Genomic DNA, 17821 nt, shown 5'->3' on the forward strand with positions numbered 1-17821 from the left:
TCAAAGTCAAAGTGGTTTTTATTGTCATTTCAGCTATATACAGAGTACACAGTGAAACGAAACAACGTTCCTCCAAGGACCATGGTGGAATGCCAATATACACTGGCATGCCATAAGTCATGGGACAGCAGTGTGGACATGTAGTGTTACCAAGAGGATACATGGAGGAAGAGACAGTGTATAAAGTGACCGTATGTGCCATGCCAGTAGCTTGTTCATGCTGAGTTTATTCTGTAATACAAAACCAATGACTTTAATATCAGTCCAGTCTAAAGGTGTATTGTGGCTTTATTTGCAGCGATCGCTGGGGAGGTGCTTGTGCTCTTCATTGTAGTCCGACACAGCGAAGCACTCAGCAGCCTTCCGGTCACACTCGCAGATAAACATTTCACACTCATTGTTGTTGCCTGAGAAAGAGAAAGAAAGAATGCTTCAAAAATTTAATTTTTCACTTTTGTGGACAAAGTACTCAAACCGTGTATTGCCCAATCGCATTTTTCATTTGTACATTTATATCATATATTTCTCTCCTGAAAACTGTTTATTTGGGTGAGTAAAGCACTTCCAGTTTTCTACTAAAGCCTGAGCATTAGCATTAGTGACTACCCGCTAATGGTAATGCAAAAGCTGCTCCAGCAGTGCGAGCCAGGGTTATACTAATACTAATACTGCTCCAGCCTCTGTAAAATTTTATTTCAAATTTTTCTCCATTTTCTCCCCAATTTTGCACAGCCAATTACCCAACCCACTCATTAGGACTCCCCCTATCACTAGTGATGCCCCAACACACCAGGAGGGTGGAGATTAACACATGCCTCTTCTGATACATGTGAAGCCAGACCTCTTTTCGAGCTGCTACTGATGCAACATTGCCGATAAGCATCACAGCACACTCAGAGGAAAATGCAGCGACTCGGTTCTGATACATCGGCTCACAGATGCTCTGTGCTGCGGACATCACCCTTTAGAAATGTAGGGAGAGAGCGCCATCTACCCACCCGGAGGGAGCAGGGCCAATTGTGCTCCCTCTGAGCGCCAACAGCTTGACGATTTTTGGGAAAATTAAAGGATTTTAAGTGCGAAAAATTAAAATTACATAAAATTGAAATACTATGTAGTGAAGTACAGATACAAGAAAAATACTACTTAGGTCCAATAAAAAAATACATTAAACTGCATTACTGTCCATAACAGTACATGGCTACTTATTTTCTCAGGCACTTACTCTTGCAGGTGATCTTCTTGTTCTCCTTGTCACACGAGTAGGCGTAGATCTCAGTGTAAGGGTTGTCCAGGATTGGCCAGCAGGCGTTGTGCTGCATGGCATCACTGTAGCAGCGATCGTGGACCTCGCAGCATCTGCAGGCATTGGTAAAAAAATGATAAAACTTAAAGGTCTCATTCCATCATTTTTTTCATTAATTTTTAAAAATAAGTAGTTGTGGTCTGTAGAATGAATGAATGCCCTGTGAGCTGTTTTTTGTAATTAAAAAAGTGCTTCTGTGATTCGTTAGAACATTGCTTTAGTCCGGTGATAGGACTTCGGCTCTTATTAATGAATATTCATACATGCAAACATATCACCTCTGATTGTCTAACAGCACTGTGAGGGAGCGACACGGACAACAGTTTTTGCAATGTCAAATGTTACTTTACAACGTGTAATGATGCCCTGCTAAGCGCAGTTCAGCCACTGACCTAGTCTTAGAGTCTCTGTAAAACGCAAAATCCACCGGAGATCCTATGTGAACCTATAATTACTTACAAACAGATGGGTAGTCCAGGTTCAGAAAGTAATTGGTGGCTTTTAACTAGTGTAAACAGAGCTGTTCTAAACATAAACCTACCTATCTCAATTGTACTCGGCTGGTGGTGTTTCATAGAAAAATTATAACCATTTGTTCCTTAGCTCTGAATTATTGGATAAAGCATAAACCACTGATGTGTTACTATCCTGGTGCTTTTCCTGATCGACTCGTTTTTCTGAACATTTTCTTTTACTAGCTGCTGCAGACAATGGAGTTTAAGAAAGAGTTTCATATGCAGCATCATAAACAACTCAGAGAGACCTACTAATGAAAGGGGACCTTTAAGAAATAAATAAACAAGCGAAAAATGGTGTATCTGAAAACTAATAGATGTGAAATATGAAACTGTTCTCACATCTAAACTGTTGTTTATTTGCTTTTTATTGATAATCTACAGGGGTGCACATCCATGTTTAAACTCTATATGAAGTGTAAAAGGAGTTAACGTTCTCTGATTCTTTATCCCCCACCTGTCCAGGTCGTCTACTGGTGTGCCCGAGCCGCCCTTTCCGCAGTAGCAGCCGTAGTCGCTGTAGTCCAGGGCTGGCCAGCTGTCGGGAATCGTGCAGATGATCATATCCCTAAACTGCCACAGAGCCCTGTAGTCAAGATATGCCTGAGCTGAAATACACAGAGAGAGAGAGATAGAGAGAGAGAGAGAGAGAGAGAGAGAGAGAGAGACAGAGATGATATGATACTAATGTATGAAGATGATCAATATGGCCTAAGCTTTTGTTCTAAATGGCTTTCCTTTTTCCCTTACATTTCTTTTACTTTTATACTTTAAGTAGTTTTGAAAGCAGTACTTTTACTCTTTTACTTAAAGAGTAAAATACTTTTGAGTTGATACTTTAACTTCTACAGAAGTATTTTATCCTTAGAACCCTACGGACGGATTTTCTGTCCAAAATCGCACCTCAGCTTAGTTACTCAGGAAACCCTTCACACATAAACATAATCCATATATGGTTAGAAAGGGCGGAACTTTCTCTTTCTAAAAATAGTGATGACATCCCAGTGCAGTAAAGCATCTATAAGAAACCCATTGAGAAAAACACCTAAAAAAGTGAGAACATCTCCTTCCCCAACCAATATTATTTACCTTTAGAGCTTCAAACATATTTATATGATGTTTCAAACCAAATAATATCAGTAAATGACACAAAAGTGTCCACAGAAAAAGTGTGAAACTACCGGCTTTACTCAAACTAAAGCTAGGTATGGTGTGCGCACTACTTTATTTAGTTTTTAATAATTTTACTTGCACATTTTTACTAAGTAGTTATTTTGCACTAAACAATTTTTATTTATTTAGACTAAAAAGTTTACTTTTGTATATAGTTTTCTTTGTGTGTCCTGATTAAAATACTGAAAGGAATAGGCTGCTCTGAGTGTCAGGTTTTTAGTATCTACATGTATCCTAGAGGTGTGATTATCAAGAAAAATAAATCCGCCTGATGCTGTTTCTCCATGTATTTTATCAAAGTAATAATTAATAAACCATGTAATGAACTATATATCATCAATATTCTTATGCTTTTAACTCATAAATACTGTAGTCTATTAAACATTTTTGAAAAGATATCTTAGGTGTGAATATATTTAAAGTCTATAAATTCAAAGATAAGTAAAAATAAAAACAGGCGCTTGGTAAAATTTTGACTAAAACATGATCAGTTTCAGGAAAATATAACAATTCTGCTTCCTTTTACATTTTAAATGATTATATTTTTGAACAGCCGTATGTCTTCTGGAGTAAAAGAGATCAGGGCATGTGTCTGTCTGATATAATTACTGTGTTATAAGACCTGAAAGAGGAACTGAAAACAAAAACGGAGAAAAAACACACCAAAAAAGCCTAAAGTTCAAAGGGTTAAAACCTAGTATTTACAGTATACTTCTACCTAAAGAGTAATGAATGGAGATACTTTTCACACCTTTGCCTTTTAGATAAAGTCAAGTCAGAAACAGAAGCTTTGAATCTGTTGCTGCACAGTTTACAGTGAACGTCATCCTCTAGTTAACCCCTCAAATAACAGTAGATGCTCTATTTTTTTTCCTGTGGGTCCTGAATATTGAACAAGATAAAAAAAGGATAATAAATAAGTATGCATAAAAAATACAGACACAGAAGGACTACATTATATTATTATTATTATTTTGAAATAAGACATGGGTTATTGGGAAATTATTGGGAAAGTCCTAATGCAAACATTTCTTCTTCTCATGCTAAAGCTTTAAAGAGTGCTCCCCTGAAAGTTCTGCAAGAAACTGAATATAATAAAAACACAGACATGCACTTACTGACTGAGAGGCCGAGGGCCAGCAGCAGCACAGTGGGGAGGACCTTCATGGTGTTCAGTGGACAATTCGACTTAAGACTCATCCCTCAGCCGGGTCTACTTATGTAGCCTCAAAACAACCTTGAAATGTTTAACTCAGCACAGATAACACTCAGACCTGCAGGTAAATGTTGGGACACATGTGGGCGCACGCACGGAAACTCTCACGTTCTGACAGACAGCGCCTTATCTGGCATCACACCACCCTGAGGCTGCAGTACTTCTAATAAATCGAGCTATTTTTATTCTAATCAGTGCTGCGCCGTGCATAAAACATAAGGTCACACTCTCTAATATTTGATTGGACTGCTTTTAGCTTTGATTGCAGCAGAGTGCATTTACTGCTGCATTGTAGTGCTGGGCGATTTGGGAAAAAAATATATGTCACGATATGCTTACTTTTTTCCAACTTTATTTCAAAGTGACATTAAACCACAACTTTCACAAATGAGAATTACTACCTTTTAGTGCAGCAATATATACAGGGGTTGGACAATGAAACTGAAACACCTGTCATTTTAATGTGGGAGGTTTCATGGCTAAATTGGAGCAGCCTGGTGGCCAATAATCAATCCATTAATACATTGCATCAGTAAGAGCAGTAAGAGTGTAAAGGTTCAATTAGCAGGGTAAGAGCACAGTTTTGCTCAAAATATTGCAAAATGCACACAACATTATGGGTGACATACCAGAGTTCAAAAGAGGACAAATTGTTGGTGCACGTCTTGCTGGCGCACCTGTGACCAAGACAGCAAGTCTTTTTGATGCATCAAGAGCCACGGTATCCAGGGTAATGTCAGCTTACCACCAAGAAGGACCAACCACATCCAACAGGATTAACTGTGGACGCTGTAAGAGGAAGCTGTCTGAAAGGGATGTTCGGGTGCTAACCCGGATTGTATCCAAAAAACATAAACCACGGCTGAACCCAAATCACGGCCGAAGTCAATGTGCACCTCAACTCTCCTTAGACCAATTATTGTGGTCTAAAACCAGGTGTTTCAGTTTTTATTGTCCAACCCCTGTATGTATCAAATGAAAACAGATGAGGTAGATGCAGTAGCTGATTTTTTCAAAAGAACAATGCGGCTCCATTGTTCAGCTCTCATGAGTTTAATAACGTAAAGCATGTCGCAAACCGGCGTGTCCACCAAATAACGTAAAGCAGCGTCATGTCGCAAAACCTACTTTATATATTTGCATGAATAATTGATTAAATTACTGCAGAAACGACAGGGACGATAGAAGGTAAGTAGCATGTTTCTATCATCCCCACGATATTTATCGTCATATCTCACAGCACTACTGCATTGTTTCGATAAGCTTCTGCAGTCTCACATCAAGATTTATTTAAAAAAAATAAATCCATTGATTTTGGAATAACCTGGTCTATATTCAGAATATATTCAGGTAGTCAGCTGACCTCATTCTTTCAGCACATACTGTTGCTGAACCTAGATCTCAGGCAGCTTTACTTAACCTCTTAACACATATGATATTTAATATCTGGCTGTGTTTATCAATAGTTATAGGTTCAATATAGACACCCAATATACCATTTTAAAGCTTAGAATCTCTGCTTTTCAGTTATCTAGCCTATTTAGCTGTATCTCCTTTCAGAAATTAAACATTTAGGGCGAAATATGCCTTGGTTATGAAAATATTAAATCATAATTTTCATATTTCCGTTTATCGTACTTCCATATTTGATCGAATGCGGACATGTTATACACCATTCGAACCGTCTGCCCCTCCGGATTCCGAAACTGTGCTCTGTTTCACTGTAGGATGGTCCCTGAATCCCTGAATTAGAGCTGAAAGAGCGCGTTGCAGCGCGTGTTCAGAGTTGAAAAATGCTCATTTTTTTTCCTGTAGTTACCTACAGTCGCTCTCTGTTTGTATATGAGTAGACCACACAAAAACCCAGAGTTTACTGCAAAATGAGTTATAAAAGTGGTAGTTTTTATTATTCTAAAGTTTCCAGTCCTTTGGAGAAAGAAAAGACCATTACTGGTTCAGATCACTATAATTCCTAAACAGTAATAGGTAGCAGTTTAAAATTTTATATGATGATTGGAAACACATTATAGTAAAATATAGAGCTGTCAAAACCCTTGTTCCATATAAATAGTTCATTTTATGTGTCTGAAAATTAAAAAAATAAAATAGAAAATCTGAAAAGCGCCTAAAAATTTTCCTGGTTTTTACCATATTTTGGCCATTACATGTTTAATTGAATAATGCTTTAAATGAATTGTGAAAAGGCTTCTAAGTAATATTAATTCATAGAATTGACTCTAAGTTACTTAATATTGGAGTGATAAGCCTTCAAATGTGAGTATGTAATTTCAGGCGGAAAATGGTAAAAATAGGCTTGGAGCTTACAAGTTTTGTAAGCTGAAGATGGTTTAATTTTTCTCAGTCCTGTTACCATGTGACATTTAAAAAGCAAGTCCACTAATTCCTTTCATTTTCTCTCAAGAAATCTTTATGGTAAAGAAATGGTCGACTGCACGTTCAAATATTTGATATTTATGACAACAACAAAAAAAAAAACACTATATATGCATGCACATTGTATGTTTCTAAAATATGCAAAGCCATTTTTATCTTATCAAGAAGACCCAAACCTGAAATAGATGAAATTTATTATCATGCAATTTCTTAAACAAATGGATAAATGATGAACCAAACAGAATTGGGGGAAAAAGTGGTTTACACTAACTAATATTCACATGAATAAATCAATAAAGCAGGGGACAACACTCACTCCTGTTGCACTCACTCCTGTTACTAACTCTCAGTCCCGTTACTCAGTCCTGCTACTTTTTATTTTTTGAGTAACATGAATGAGTTTTAGCATAAAATTAGCAAAATCATGAAAAATAGCTAAATGGATTCTATGCTAATAGCATGAGGACACTAAACACATTCTGGTAATTTTTCGCAAAATGTGTATTTTAAAAATAAGCAAATAAGATCTAAGAAATTAATTTAGGTAACAGGAATGAGTGTTGAGATTGAGCTCCTCAGTCATCGATACAATAAGATCAAATATACAGAAAACTAATAAGGGAACTTAATTTTTTTTGGTCTTCCCGTGATCTTCAGAAGAACCAACTGATGTCACTTCCTGTTGTAGATGTGACTTTCTGCTGTAGACGTGACTTCCTGTTGTAGGTGAGACTTTTTGTAGAATGTTCCAGATGGTTTAGATGGGGTAATGTGTTACGGTAACAGGACTGAGTAAAACTCAGGGACATAAATAAAATGTGTATTTTAACTTAAATATTATGGATTTATTAATGTTTTTAATTACATATCATCATTGTGACAAAAAATATATATGTTATAGGTATTTTATGTGCACATTTATACATGTAATTTCCTGGGAACAGTAATGTGTAATATGCCATACAGTATTTATGGAAAAGTCTACAGTCACTAAACAAATATTTGAATGGAAATGGAACAACCATTATCTCTCCATGCTCACGGTCACTCTTTTAACCTTTTAAATGTACAGAATACACAGATAGCACATATAAGGGTGTTAAAAATAGACACTTTATTTACTTATTTGTATCTGGTTTCTGTCCTTTTACATTCAGGAGTGTAACAATGAAAATAAAAGACGCAAGAGTCCTACATTTACACAGAATTAAATATTAGACCACTCTACTTCAAATAATCAATCAGATATTACAAGAGAAACATACAAAAATAAAATCAAATAAAAACTGGCACATGGAAAAGAGAAAAACACTGGAATTATTATATATGTGATATAAATCACTTGAGTCAACTCGACCCCCAAGGTCAAATATATTTATATACAATACTGTGCAGACGTTTTAGACCCATAATCTCATAATAATCAACTAATTTTCTCAGTAATAAGAGAGTTTATGTACTGTAACATCTCCAGATCCATAAGAACAGATGAGATAATAATTTTATAATTTATTGATTTTCATCTTCTTGGGTCAAATATTTATTTATATTTTTAAATCTTATAATAAGTCTTTATTAAGTATATTTTATGTGTTCCAAATTAATGTTTTCCTTATATTTTGTGTTTTTGTCCCAATCTTGTTTTTATATCATTATATTTTACTTTAAGGCCTTGTGAAATGTAATTTTTGTGAAATTTTTATTTCCTAAATTACATCATTTTTACCCACTTATTTTCAATAGTTTCATATTTTTCCCCATTGCCTATTAATTTGTTTTGACACACTTTTGTTTTTTTATATTGAAATATGATCATTAAATTATTATTAGAAAGTATTGCATTTAGTTTTTTTAACCATACAGGTTTTTGGTCCATTTCTTTCAGTTTAAATTACTTAAAAATCATTTTAAAATTCCATATCCCCACCCCCCCACAAATCAGATTTTTTTGTCACACTCTTGCAATAATATATTCACATTTCTATCTTATTATTTTGGGATTTATTTTTCATTCAGATTTTTATTTTTATTTTTTGTGACATTTGTGTGTATATATCTGAAATCATTTTAATCCAAAGCACACTATATTAACCACTGATTTACCCTACTAGCTGAACTATAAATGTGACTATAAATAATAATATAAGACTTAATGTGGAGATTGTGGTTTTAATGTTTTAATGAATTCAGTAACGTAAAAACAATACTTTTTGTATTTCCTTCCCCAGATTAGGATCCTTTTTGTTCTAATTCTCACAGGGGACTAAAACTTTTGCACAGTACTATATTTAATACCTTTTATATTGGTCCGTTCTAACTGACTGAAGAAATTAAATGAATAAATGAATAAAGTCAAATGCTCTCTAAGTTAAACACATAAATAAATTATATTACTATAAACTAGCAACTATAAACTATTACAGAACACAAATCATTATAAATAGTAGTAGATAAATGCCCTTCTTTAGAAAATATCTCATTTTACACCTTATTAAACTCAATAACTTACACATTTCTCACTTTATGATCCATTTATAATCATAACCCTCCCACTGATTCAGTCATATTTAAATACAAACATCCGTCTTTATGAAAAGTTTATATATTTGAATCTGATATGACATATTATGAGAATCCCTCCATGTGACTGGCTCTCAGAGAGAGGGTTTATTTTGCAGTGCTGTTGTTATTTTAATTTAACACACTATTTGAGCGATATTATAGGGAACAACTTTTGTTTCCATAAAAAAAAAACATGCTTTTATACAGTTATAGGCAAAAGTCAGTGTATCCCTATATAAACGATAAGTATTTTAGTTTTTATAAGTTTTAATAAGTTATCAGCTTGCTGCCTGAACAGAGTCAGCATGCTGGTGGAGATCTGCGCAGGCACAGCAGCCATAACAAGCCAAAAACTATAAAAAAAAATAAAAAAAATAATCACATTGTGCATTTTTGAGCCAAATGTTACAACCTAAAAATGAAAAAAAATTCTCTGCACTTATTTACACTTAGAACATAAAAAAACATGTAATTTAACTAATTTAACTTTTGCATAAAAGACCACATAATGATTAATCAGTTCTTATTAGAGCCTTTGCGTTATGCGTATCCTTTTTATCTTATTTAAAGTTATTAACTTAGACTAATATCTCATTTATCTTATTGTACACTAAACTTTTTTTTATGGAGCCAAAAGTGGGTTCTGCAGGTCTTTGCTGTGTAAATGTGTGGTATAAACCCCACACTCACATATTATTTAATAAAACTTAAAACTATAAGTACACAGCTAAACACCTAAACTACACAGCAGGTCTAGAGGAAGGATCAGGCAGACGTCTGGGGGATGGTGCATTAAAACTCATCAGCTGGTATCAGATGGGTTTGTACAGCAGAGTGGTGACGTACTTCTTCTTATAACGATGTGTAGCACTAAGAACCATCACCCCGTCCTGCAAACAAACAACACGGAAAACATTCTGATCAGTAATAGTGTGATTAAAGGCACTTTGTTTTACAGTATATGTAAAAATATATGTGAGCACCCCTTCTAATATAATAGTACATGTAAAAAAAATAGAATATCATTAAAAATTACTTTATTTCAGTAATTTATTTCAAAATGTGAAACTTGTATAATGTATCACACAGAGTGATGCTCACAGTGTGGTACGTATCCGCTCCCAGTGCTGCCTGTGCGGTCATGTGACTGGTTCATTTTGTAACAAGATTCTTCAACTAGTTTCGTCACTTCCCATTCGATCAGTATATCCTAATAAAACTGTTCCTCATCGCTTGAGTGTTAATATCCAATAAAAATAATACAAACAGCAAGCAGACAAAGCTTTAGTGATCCTACACACAGAAAATGTGATGCATGGAATTAAGCAATCAAAACACAGTTTGGATGCAGTTCTTGTGTGTGAAAACAAACCAGCAATAATAAGCCCCTCCTACAAAGGACCCCACGATCGGGCCAGGATAAAAACTAATTTATACAGTACAAGAGAGAAATTAAGTTATACTAGATGAATGCATTCGTTACAAAGTATGCCCACAAAAATGTGTACAAAATAATACTAATACTACTAATACTAAAGTCATCCAAACTATGAAGAAAAATATATGTATTTTTTTTAACTAAAAAACAAACCAGAATATTTTTTTAAATCAAAAGTAGCACTTCTTGCTTAAACAATCTCTGCTGGATTTTCTCAGTCAGTTTTATGAGGTAGAGCCACCTGGAATTTAAGACTTTCAGTTAACAGCTGTGCTGAACACATCAAGAGTTAATTACTTGAATTTCTTGTCTCTTAATAAAGTGTTTGAGAGCATCAGTTGTAAAGTAGTGAAGGGGTAGAGTTACAGGTATACAGTGAATAGTGAATATTTGAGTAATGTTCTAATCCAGATTATGAGAAGCAAGAACTACTCAACTAAGTAAAGAAATAAAAAAAAATACTGTAAGAAGAAAAGAAGATCAGTCAATCTGAAAAAGAAAATTTTAAGAAGAGGAAAGACAGTATCCTCAAGTGCAGTTACCACACAGGCCATTAAAAATGTTATACTGATGAAACTGGCACTCATCAGGACTGCTCCAGGATAGGACAGAGTTTCCTCTGTTGTACAGGATAAGTTCATTAAAGTTACTAGCCTCATTTTGAGCCTTAAGAAAGTGTCCAAACTTTTGACTAGTACTGTATATACTCTATTTATACTGTAAAAAAAAAATACCTTTATACTGAATGTTAGTACATAGTGTTAAGCTGCCAGTTGTCTGGTTGACGGCAAAAACGAGAAGCTTTTGAATGAATAAATGACTAAACCAGGAATTAAATGAATTAAAATGAGAAATGCAATAGCATGTTTTGTGAATTTTGGACGTCAGCACCAATTCAGCCGTGCAACCATTTCCTAACACCAGCTAAGTCTGTCCAAAATTAGAGGAAACTCTTTCAGACTGTAGCTGAAAGGGCATTAAAGGTCCAAGGGTCCATTAAAATCAATTGGTATAAGATGCTGTGTGAAATTATGCACATTTTACAGCTAAAAAACAGCTGAATTTCTCCAATCATTTAAAAGTTTAAGAACTTTCTCCTACCTTGATGGACAAAGCATAGAGATGATTCAGCATGACGTGATTGGGCTCAGGAAGTAAGGCAGGGTCACACTAGAAAAAAAAAGACATTTTAAAGCTTGGTGTCTTATACAATGGATAATATTATACTTCTTGAATAGGGAAATCAAAAATGCAATTTTCGAGTCAAGTGATAAAATTCAAAGTTTCTTTGATTTTACCAAATTAAAAACCTCTGGAATATAATCAAGAGGAAGATGGATGATCACAAGCCATCAAACCAAGCTGAACTGCTTGAATTTTAGCACCAGGAGTAAAGCAGCATAAAGTTATCCAAAAGCAGTGTGTAAGACTGGTGGAGGAGAACATGATGCCAAGATGCATGAAAAAAAACTGTGATTAAAAACCAGGGTTATTCCACCAAATATTGATTTCTGAACTCTTAAAACTTTATGAATATGAACTTGTTTTCTTTTCATTATTTGAGATCTGAAAGTTCTGTATCTTTTTTGTTATTTCAGTCATTTCTCATTTTCTACAAATAAATGCTCTAAATGACAATATTTTTATTTGGAATTTGGGAGAAATGTTGTCTGTAGTTTATAGAAAAAAACAACAATGTTCATTTTACTCAAACATAAACCTATAAATAGCAAAATCAGAGAAACTGATTCAGAAACTTAATTTCTTCCAGAGCTGTATATAAAATAAGATAGAGGACACAAATGTGTTTAAAAAATAGTTAAATCACAGGAGAGTTTATACTGTATTTTTCACACTATAAGGTGCACTTTAAATCCTTAAATTTTCCCAAAAATCGTCAATGCGCCTTATAATCAGATGCACCTTATGTATGTACACTCAGAGTTCCTCAGTGTAGCACTTTTGGGCGAAAGCGCTTTAAAATCTGTGTAGATTAACATCCAGTGCTCGTTTGACTTTGAAAGAAAATGCTCTTTACTATTGTCGCTTAAAATGCGCCTTATCACCCATATTTCACACAGACTTTGTATATGTAGTAACAGTTAACCAGCGTTTCTACACGTTTTAACCAGTACATTCCCATGATTTTTCCATAACTTTTCCATGTGTTCAAGGCAAATTTTTATGACCATAATTTTTTTTTTTTAAAACATCAGTGCAGACATGGACAATAAAACCAAAAATCAACTAAAACTATATAGTAGGTCTAAAATGAATTAGATAAAATGTTGACACACAATCTTTAATAATAAAATGTGTGTCAGATCCTGAGAGTAGAGCTAAATTAGTGAATTAACTCTAAGCTGATGCATTGTTAAAATAGATTTTCTCCATCAATAAACTGAAACACAAAGATTTGTAGACCAAATTTCCATGAATTTTCCATATTTTTTTCATGGCCATATGATCCCTGGTTAACATGCATAATTGTAGAATAATGTAACAAAAAATTTGACAAATATTAAAGGCACATAAACCGACCAATTTCACTCATTTCAAAGTACATGCATAGAAATATTTATTACAGTAAATACGTAATTTAAAAAAATCACTGTTTATGATCATTTGTAACACTTACTGAGATGCCAGTGTCCTTATTGAGGATGACCTGTAGAAGGTGAGGGGGGAGGATGGGGGGAGACTTGAACTTCTCGTCGAGTTTGGGTACATACGCATCCTGATGATACGGACCAGGAGGAGAACTCGACAGATCTACAAATTCAAAGGAGTAAGAATAAGATCCTCTATCTATTCTTCTGGATCAACACCAGCAGATGACCTGTGGAAACTTCACACTTGACCTTGAGCAGCTTGGACTGTCAGACTCTGCTCCCTTTATTTACAAATAAAATGTAAAATTTACTGATGATCAGTGATGGTTTGTTTGGAGTGTCATGTCTGTCATCTGCTGGTGTTGATCCACTGTGTTTTATTATCAAGTCTAAAGTCAGTGCAGTTTTGTTTTCCCACAAAATATTACAGCGCTTCATGCTTCCCTCTGCTACTGACAACTTTTATGGAGATGCGAATTTCATTTCCCAGCAGGATTTGGCACACTGCCCACACTGCCAAAAGTACCAATTGATCTTATATAAAATTCTAATTTTCTGAGACACTGATTTGTGGGTTTTCATTGGCTGTAAGCCATAATCATCAACAATACAATAATAATTTAACATATGTTCTAGCACGTATGATTGCCACTATGCACTGCTTCCAGAACTGGAAAAAACAGGAAGAAATCAGTACCCGACATGTCTGAGCATTTCTGTGAATCCACCATGAGAGCATCAAACACCTCAAAGTCTGTCTTCTTCACCTGGATGATGTTATTGACTGTGCCCAGCTGATTGGTCACTACAGGCTGAGAGAAAACAGTTAGTTAAAATACTTCTGTAGAAGTTGAAGAAGTATCATGTCAAGCTTTTTACTCTTTAAGTAAAAGTGTTTTAAAAAGTATAAAAGTAAAAGTAATGTAAGCGATGTGGGCATGTGCAGGTGTGATGGATCACGGTATAAACCAATAGGGAGTCGGAATGATTTATACTTCTCTACATCCAATCACAATCAGATTCACTCAATCTGGATGGAGAGATGTGATATGAGTAGCACTATGTAAATTTACAATAAGAATAGCACTGCTATAAATGCAAATGCAAAGATTAGAAATCCATTTAGGCTATGCAATTTGTTTAAAAAAAAATAAAAATGTGACAAATTTAATGAAAAATTGCGCAAAAAAAAGATTAACTCTGATCATGCATACAAATGACCAGTACAGTTCTATGTTATCATCATCAATAGCTTATTATAGTGCTTTAGATCAGTGACCGAAGTGACAGTGCATGTGGCTCACCTCCGTTGGATCGTGGGTCCACTGTCCGTCCACATAGAATTTATACTGGTGTTCACCCTCAGGTAAATCCACAATCGCCACAAAATTGTTCTGACTGATTGAGAGAAAAAAGAGAAAGACAAAGAAAGAAAGAAAGAAAGAGAGAGAGAGAGAGACAGAGAGAGAGAGAGAGACTTTAAATCAAATCTTAGAAGAGAGCCAGAGATAATAAAGAGCACAGCTCCTCCAGCAGTGTATTCATTTTGCTCTTATAGGATATATCTATATATCTCTGACCTACTAAAAGACACACGTGTCTGCAACTCTAATCATTTCCACTTTAATAAAATATATATGTTTGAGTAAAATGAACATTGTTGTTTTATTCTATAAACTACAGACTGCATTTATTCCAAATTCCAAATAAAAATAGTGGTTATTTAGACCATTTATTTGCAGAAAATGAGAAATGGATGAAATAACAAAAAAAAGATGCAGAGCTTTCAGACTTCAAATAATGCAAAGCAAAAAGTTTCCTATTCATAATGTTTTAAGAGTTCAGAAATCAATATATGGTGGAATAACCCTGGTTTTTAATCACAGTTTTCATGCATCTTGGCATCATGTTCTCCTCCACCAGTTTTACACACTGCTTTTGGATAACTTTATGCTGCTTTACTCCTGGTGCAAAAATTCAAGCAATTCAGTTTGGTTTGATGGCTTGTGATCATCCATCTTCCTCTTGATTATATTCCAGAGGTTTTCAATTTGGTAAAATCAAAGAAACCCATCATTTTTAAGTGGTAGTATATGTATATATATATATATATATATATATATATATATATATATATATATATATATATATATATATATATATATATATATACATATATATATATATATATATATATATATATATATATACATATATATATATATATATATACATATATATATATATGTATATATATATATATATATATATATATATACATATATATATGTTGCATCAACACAGTAAGTTTACTTACGTCTGGCAGTATCTGTGCTGAAAGTGATATATTTTATTCATGTGGAAACGAGGGGCGCATTTGCTTTTACCTTTTTAGTGTGCATAATGTAAGACTCTGCAGTAGCAGCAGTGCATATTCCTGTTTGAAGTGTTCATTAATATCTGCTTGAATTGAATTATAGATTATGGATAAAACCACTCGAATGGGGGAAACTGATGTGCACTGTTTTACCTCCTAGTTAGAGGAATTTTATTGGTCCAGTTGTTGAAGGATCCAGAGATATAGACCTCTCTCCCAGAGCCGGTCCAGCGGAATACAGTGGGACGAGCCAAGAGACCTTTATCACCTCCCTCTAATTCCTGCCTCCAGTCCAGAAACTCTTCTTTCTCTAAAGGAGCCTGAAAGAAAGGAGAAAAAACTGATGCAGAGCAAAGTCATAGATATCATAAAAATCATAATTATCAACCCCTTATTCCACACTTCAATTAAATATTTTAAGCTGTTTGTCAGAAAAGTCTGTTGGTGTGTGTTAATGTAATTTTAATTTAAAGAAAACCCATATCTTTAGTATTGTAACTCCTTTGTTTTGCAAAGTATTGAAATTGCCAAAGTCAAAGTCAAAGTGTTTTTTATTGTCATTTCAGCTATATACAGAGTACACAGTGAAACGAAACAACGTTCCTCCAGGGACCATGGTGCACATAAACACAGTGTAGACAGAACAATAGTGCAACAGTACAAAAGTGCAGACAGACAATACAACACAATACAGACAAAGAATAATAAATAACAAGACCGTGTGCAAATTATGCAGTGTGCAAAAAGAGTGCAAAAAGACCAGTGAGGTAGTAATTACCTCTATTACACAGTGTGCAATAGAGTCCAGTGAGGTAGTAGGGTTTTTAGTGCTTTCCATTTTCTGGGGTAAGTGGGGTAAGAGTGTGTGTGCATGTACAGAAAAGCCATCAGTTCAGTCTCTGCAGTTGAGGAGTCTGATGGCTTGGGGGTAGAAGACATTGACTTTGAGGGTGCAACCCTCAATGTCTGACAAATGTCTTTGTTTTATCATTTTACAAAAGAAGAAAAGAAGAATCCCACTCCTATATCCATTTATCAGACAACCCTTTTTTAGGTACCATAGCAACTAGGGGTGGGAATCTTTTACTATCTCACGATTCGATTCGATTCCGATTTTGGGGGCCACGATTCGATTCAAAATCGATTTTTGATTCAAAACGATTTGATTTATAAAAATTTATTGAAAACTTATTGAAAAAAAAGCCTCCAAAATATACACTGGTCCTGGAGAAGGTAATGTGTTACAAAAACAATAAAATGTGCAGGAATGTGGGTCTTCAGTGACAGAGGAATCACTGGGATATCACAATGACGTTAATGAACAATAAATAAATAATAAATAACACTGCTTTATTATAAGGCTACTAGCGGTGGTGTGTAGGTGACGCTGCTGGGCTGATGTGATGATAGCAGTGGAGCGCTAAAGTTCAGGAGCAGCTGCTGATTAACTAGTTAATTTTAGGCCGTTGTATTTCTTCAGAAAGGGGGCAGGAGGTGGAGAAATTAATTCATATTGTCCATTCCTTAATTCCTCTGTGATGGGGAGCTGAAATTAGCTCTGATTAGCTTATTGTTATTTTTCCGTTCCGCCTTAAATGCTGCAGCCCGCTGCCACCTGTAGCGTTATTTAAGGTGGAACTGGAAAGTTATCTAGTTAGCTAGCTAACAGAAACTGAAACTAACTACTAGCGATCTTTTTTATGCTTGTTATGAAGCATTCTGCCATAAAACATTAAAACTACACGTTAATCTAAGGTAATATAATGCTTGTTCTGCCATCTTACCGGTGATTCTCATACACCTACGCTCTGTGTGGGTCTGACGGTAAGTTCAAACTGCAGCGGCCACGGTCGCTTTGGGCAGTGGGAGGCGGAGCGAAAAACGCTTCGTGCCGCTGCAGTGTGAACTTACCGTGAGGGGTAGGGCCAAGGGAAGAAATGGGATTGGACCTTAGAATCGATTTTGGGACATTTTAAATCGATTCTGAATCGTAGTAAATGAGAATCAAGATTCTTATGTGAATCGATTTTTTGGCACACCTCTAATAGCAACCATCACAGATACCATAGCAACACCTTAGCAACCACCTAGCAACACCTAAGCAACTACCAAGGAACTATTAGAAACAACATAACAACAACTATGGGCACCATAGCAACACCTAAGCAACCACCTAGCAACCGCTTAGCAACAGCTTAGTGTCTGATTCTCTGCACACTTTATTATTA

The 17821-nt window shown here is 35.0% G+C and overlaps 2 protein-coding genes across 2 annotated transcripts in view; both read right to left on the reverse strand.

Moving 5' to 3' along the window:
- LOC103024514 (phospholipase A2) lies at positions 1-4219 on the reverse strand. The gene is made up of 4 exons (XM_007241732.4): positions 4113-4219; positions 2279-2429; positions 1226-1359; positions 1-407 (listed from the first exon to the last, which is right to left on the reverse strand). The coding sequence occupies exons 1-4, from the start codon at positions 4192-4194 to the stop codon at positions 289-291; spliced, it is 486 nt and encodes a 161-aa protein (XP_007241794.2). The 5' UTR covers positions 4195-4219; the 3' UTR covers positions 1-288.
- Positions 4220-7695: 3476 nt separating this feature from the next.
- The window catches only part of prkab1a (protein kinase, AMP-activated, beta 1 non-catalytic subunit, a), a 15053-nt gene continuing 4927 nt past the window's right edge, over positions 7696-17821 (reverse strand). The window contains exons 3-8 of the mRNA XM_022681112.2: positions 15747-15913; positions 14521-14614; positions 13914-14028; positions 13243-13376; positions 11706-11774; positions 7696-10056 (exon numbers count right to left, since the gene is read on the reverse strand). Of these exons, the coding sequence (XP_022536833.1) occupies positions 9979-10056; positions 11706-11774; positions 13243-13376; positions 13914-14028; positions 14521-14614; positions 15747-15913 (657 nt within the window). The 3' untranslated portion in view covers positions 7696-9978. The remainder of the gene's footprint in view (positions 10057-11705; positions 11775-13242; positions 13377-13913; positions 14029-14520; positions 14615-15746; positions 15914-17821) is intronic.

This window comes from Astyanax mexicanus, chromosome 20 (assembly GCF_023375975.1).
Source record: "Astyanax mexicanus isolate ESR-SI-001 chromosome 20, AstMex3_surface, whole genome shotgun sequence".
NCBI lineage: Eukaryota > Metazoa > Chordata > Actinopteri > Characiformes > Acestrorhamphidae > Astyanax > Astyanax mexicanus.

Bases quoted from the DNA above. Each gene is read 5' to 3' on its own strand.
- LOC103024514 (XM_007241732.4), bottom strand. From the start codon at position 4,194: ATGAGTCTTAAGTCGAATTGTCCACTGAACACCATGAAGGTCCTCCCC. The intron at 1,360-2,278 runs GTGGGGGATAAA...CAATGCCTGCAG, and splicing joins CCAGTAGACGACCTGGACAG to ATGCTGCGAGGTCCACGATC. The intron at 408-1,225 runs GTAAGTGCCTGA...TCTCTTTCTCAG, and splicing joins CAAGAAGATCACCTGCAAGA to GCAACAACAATGAGTGTGAA.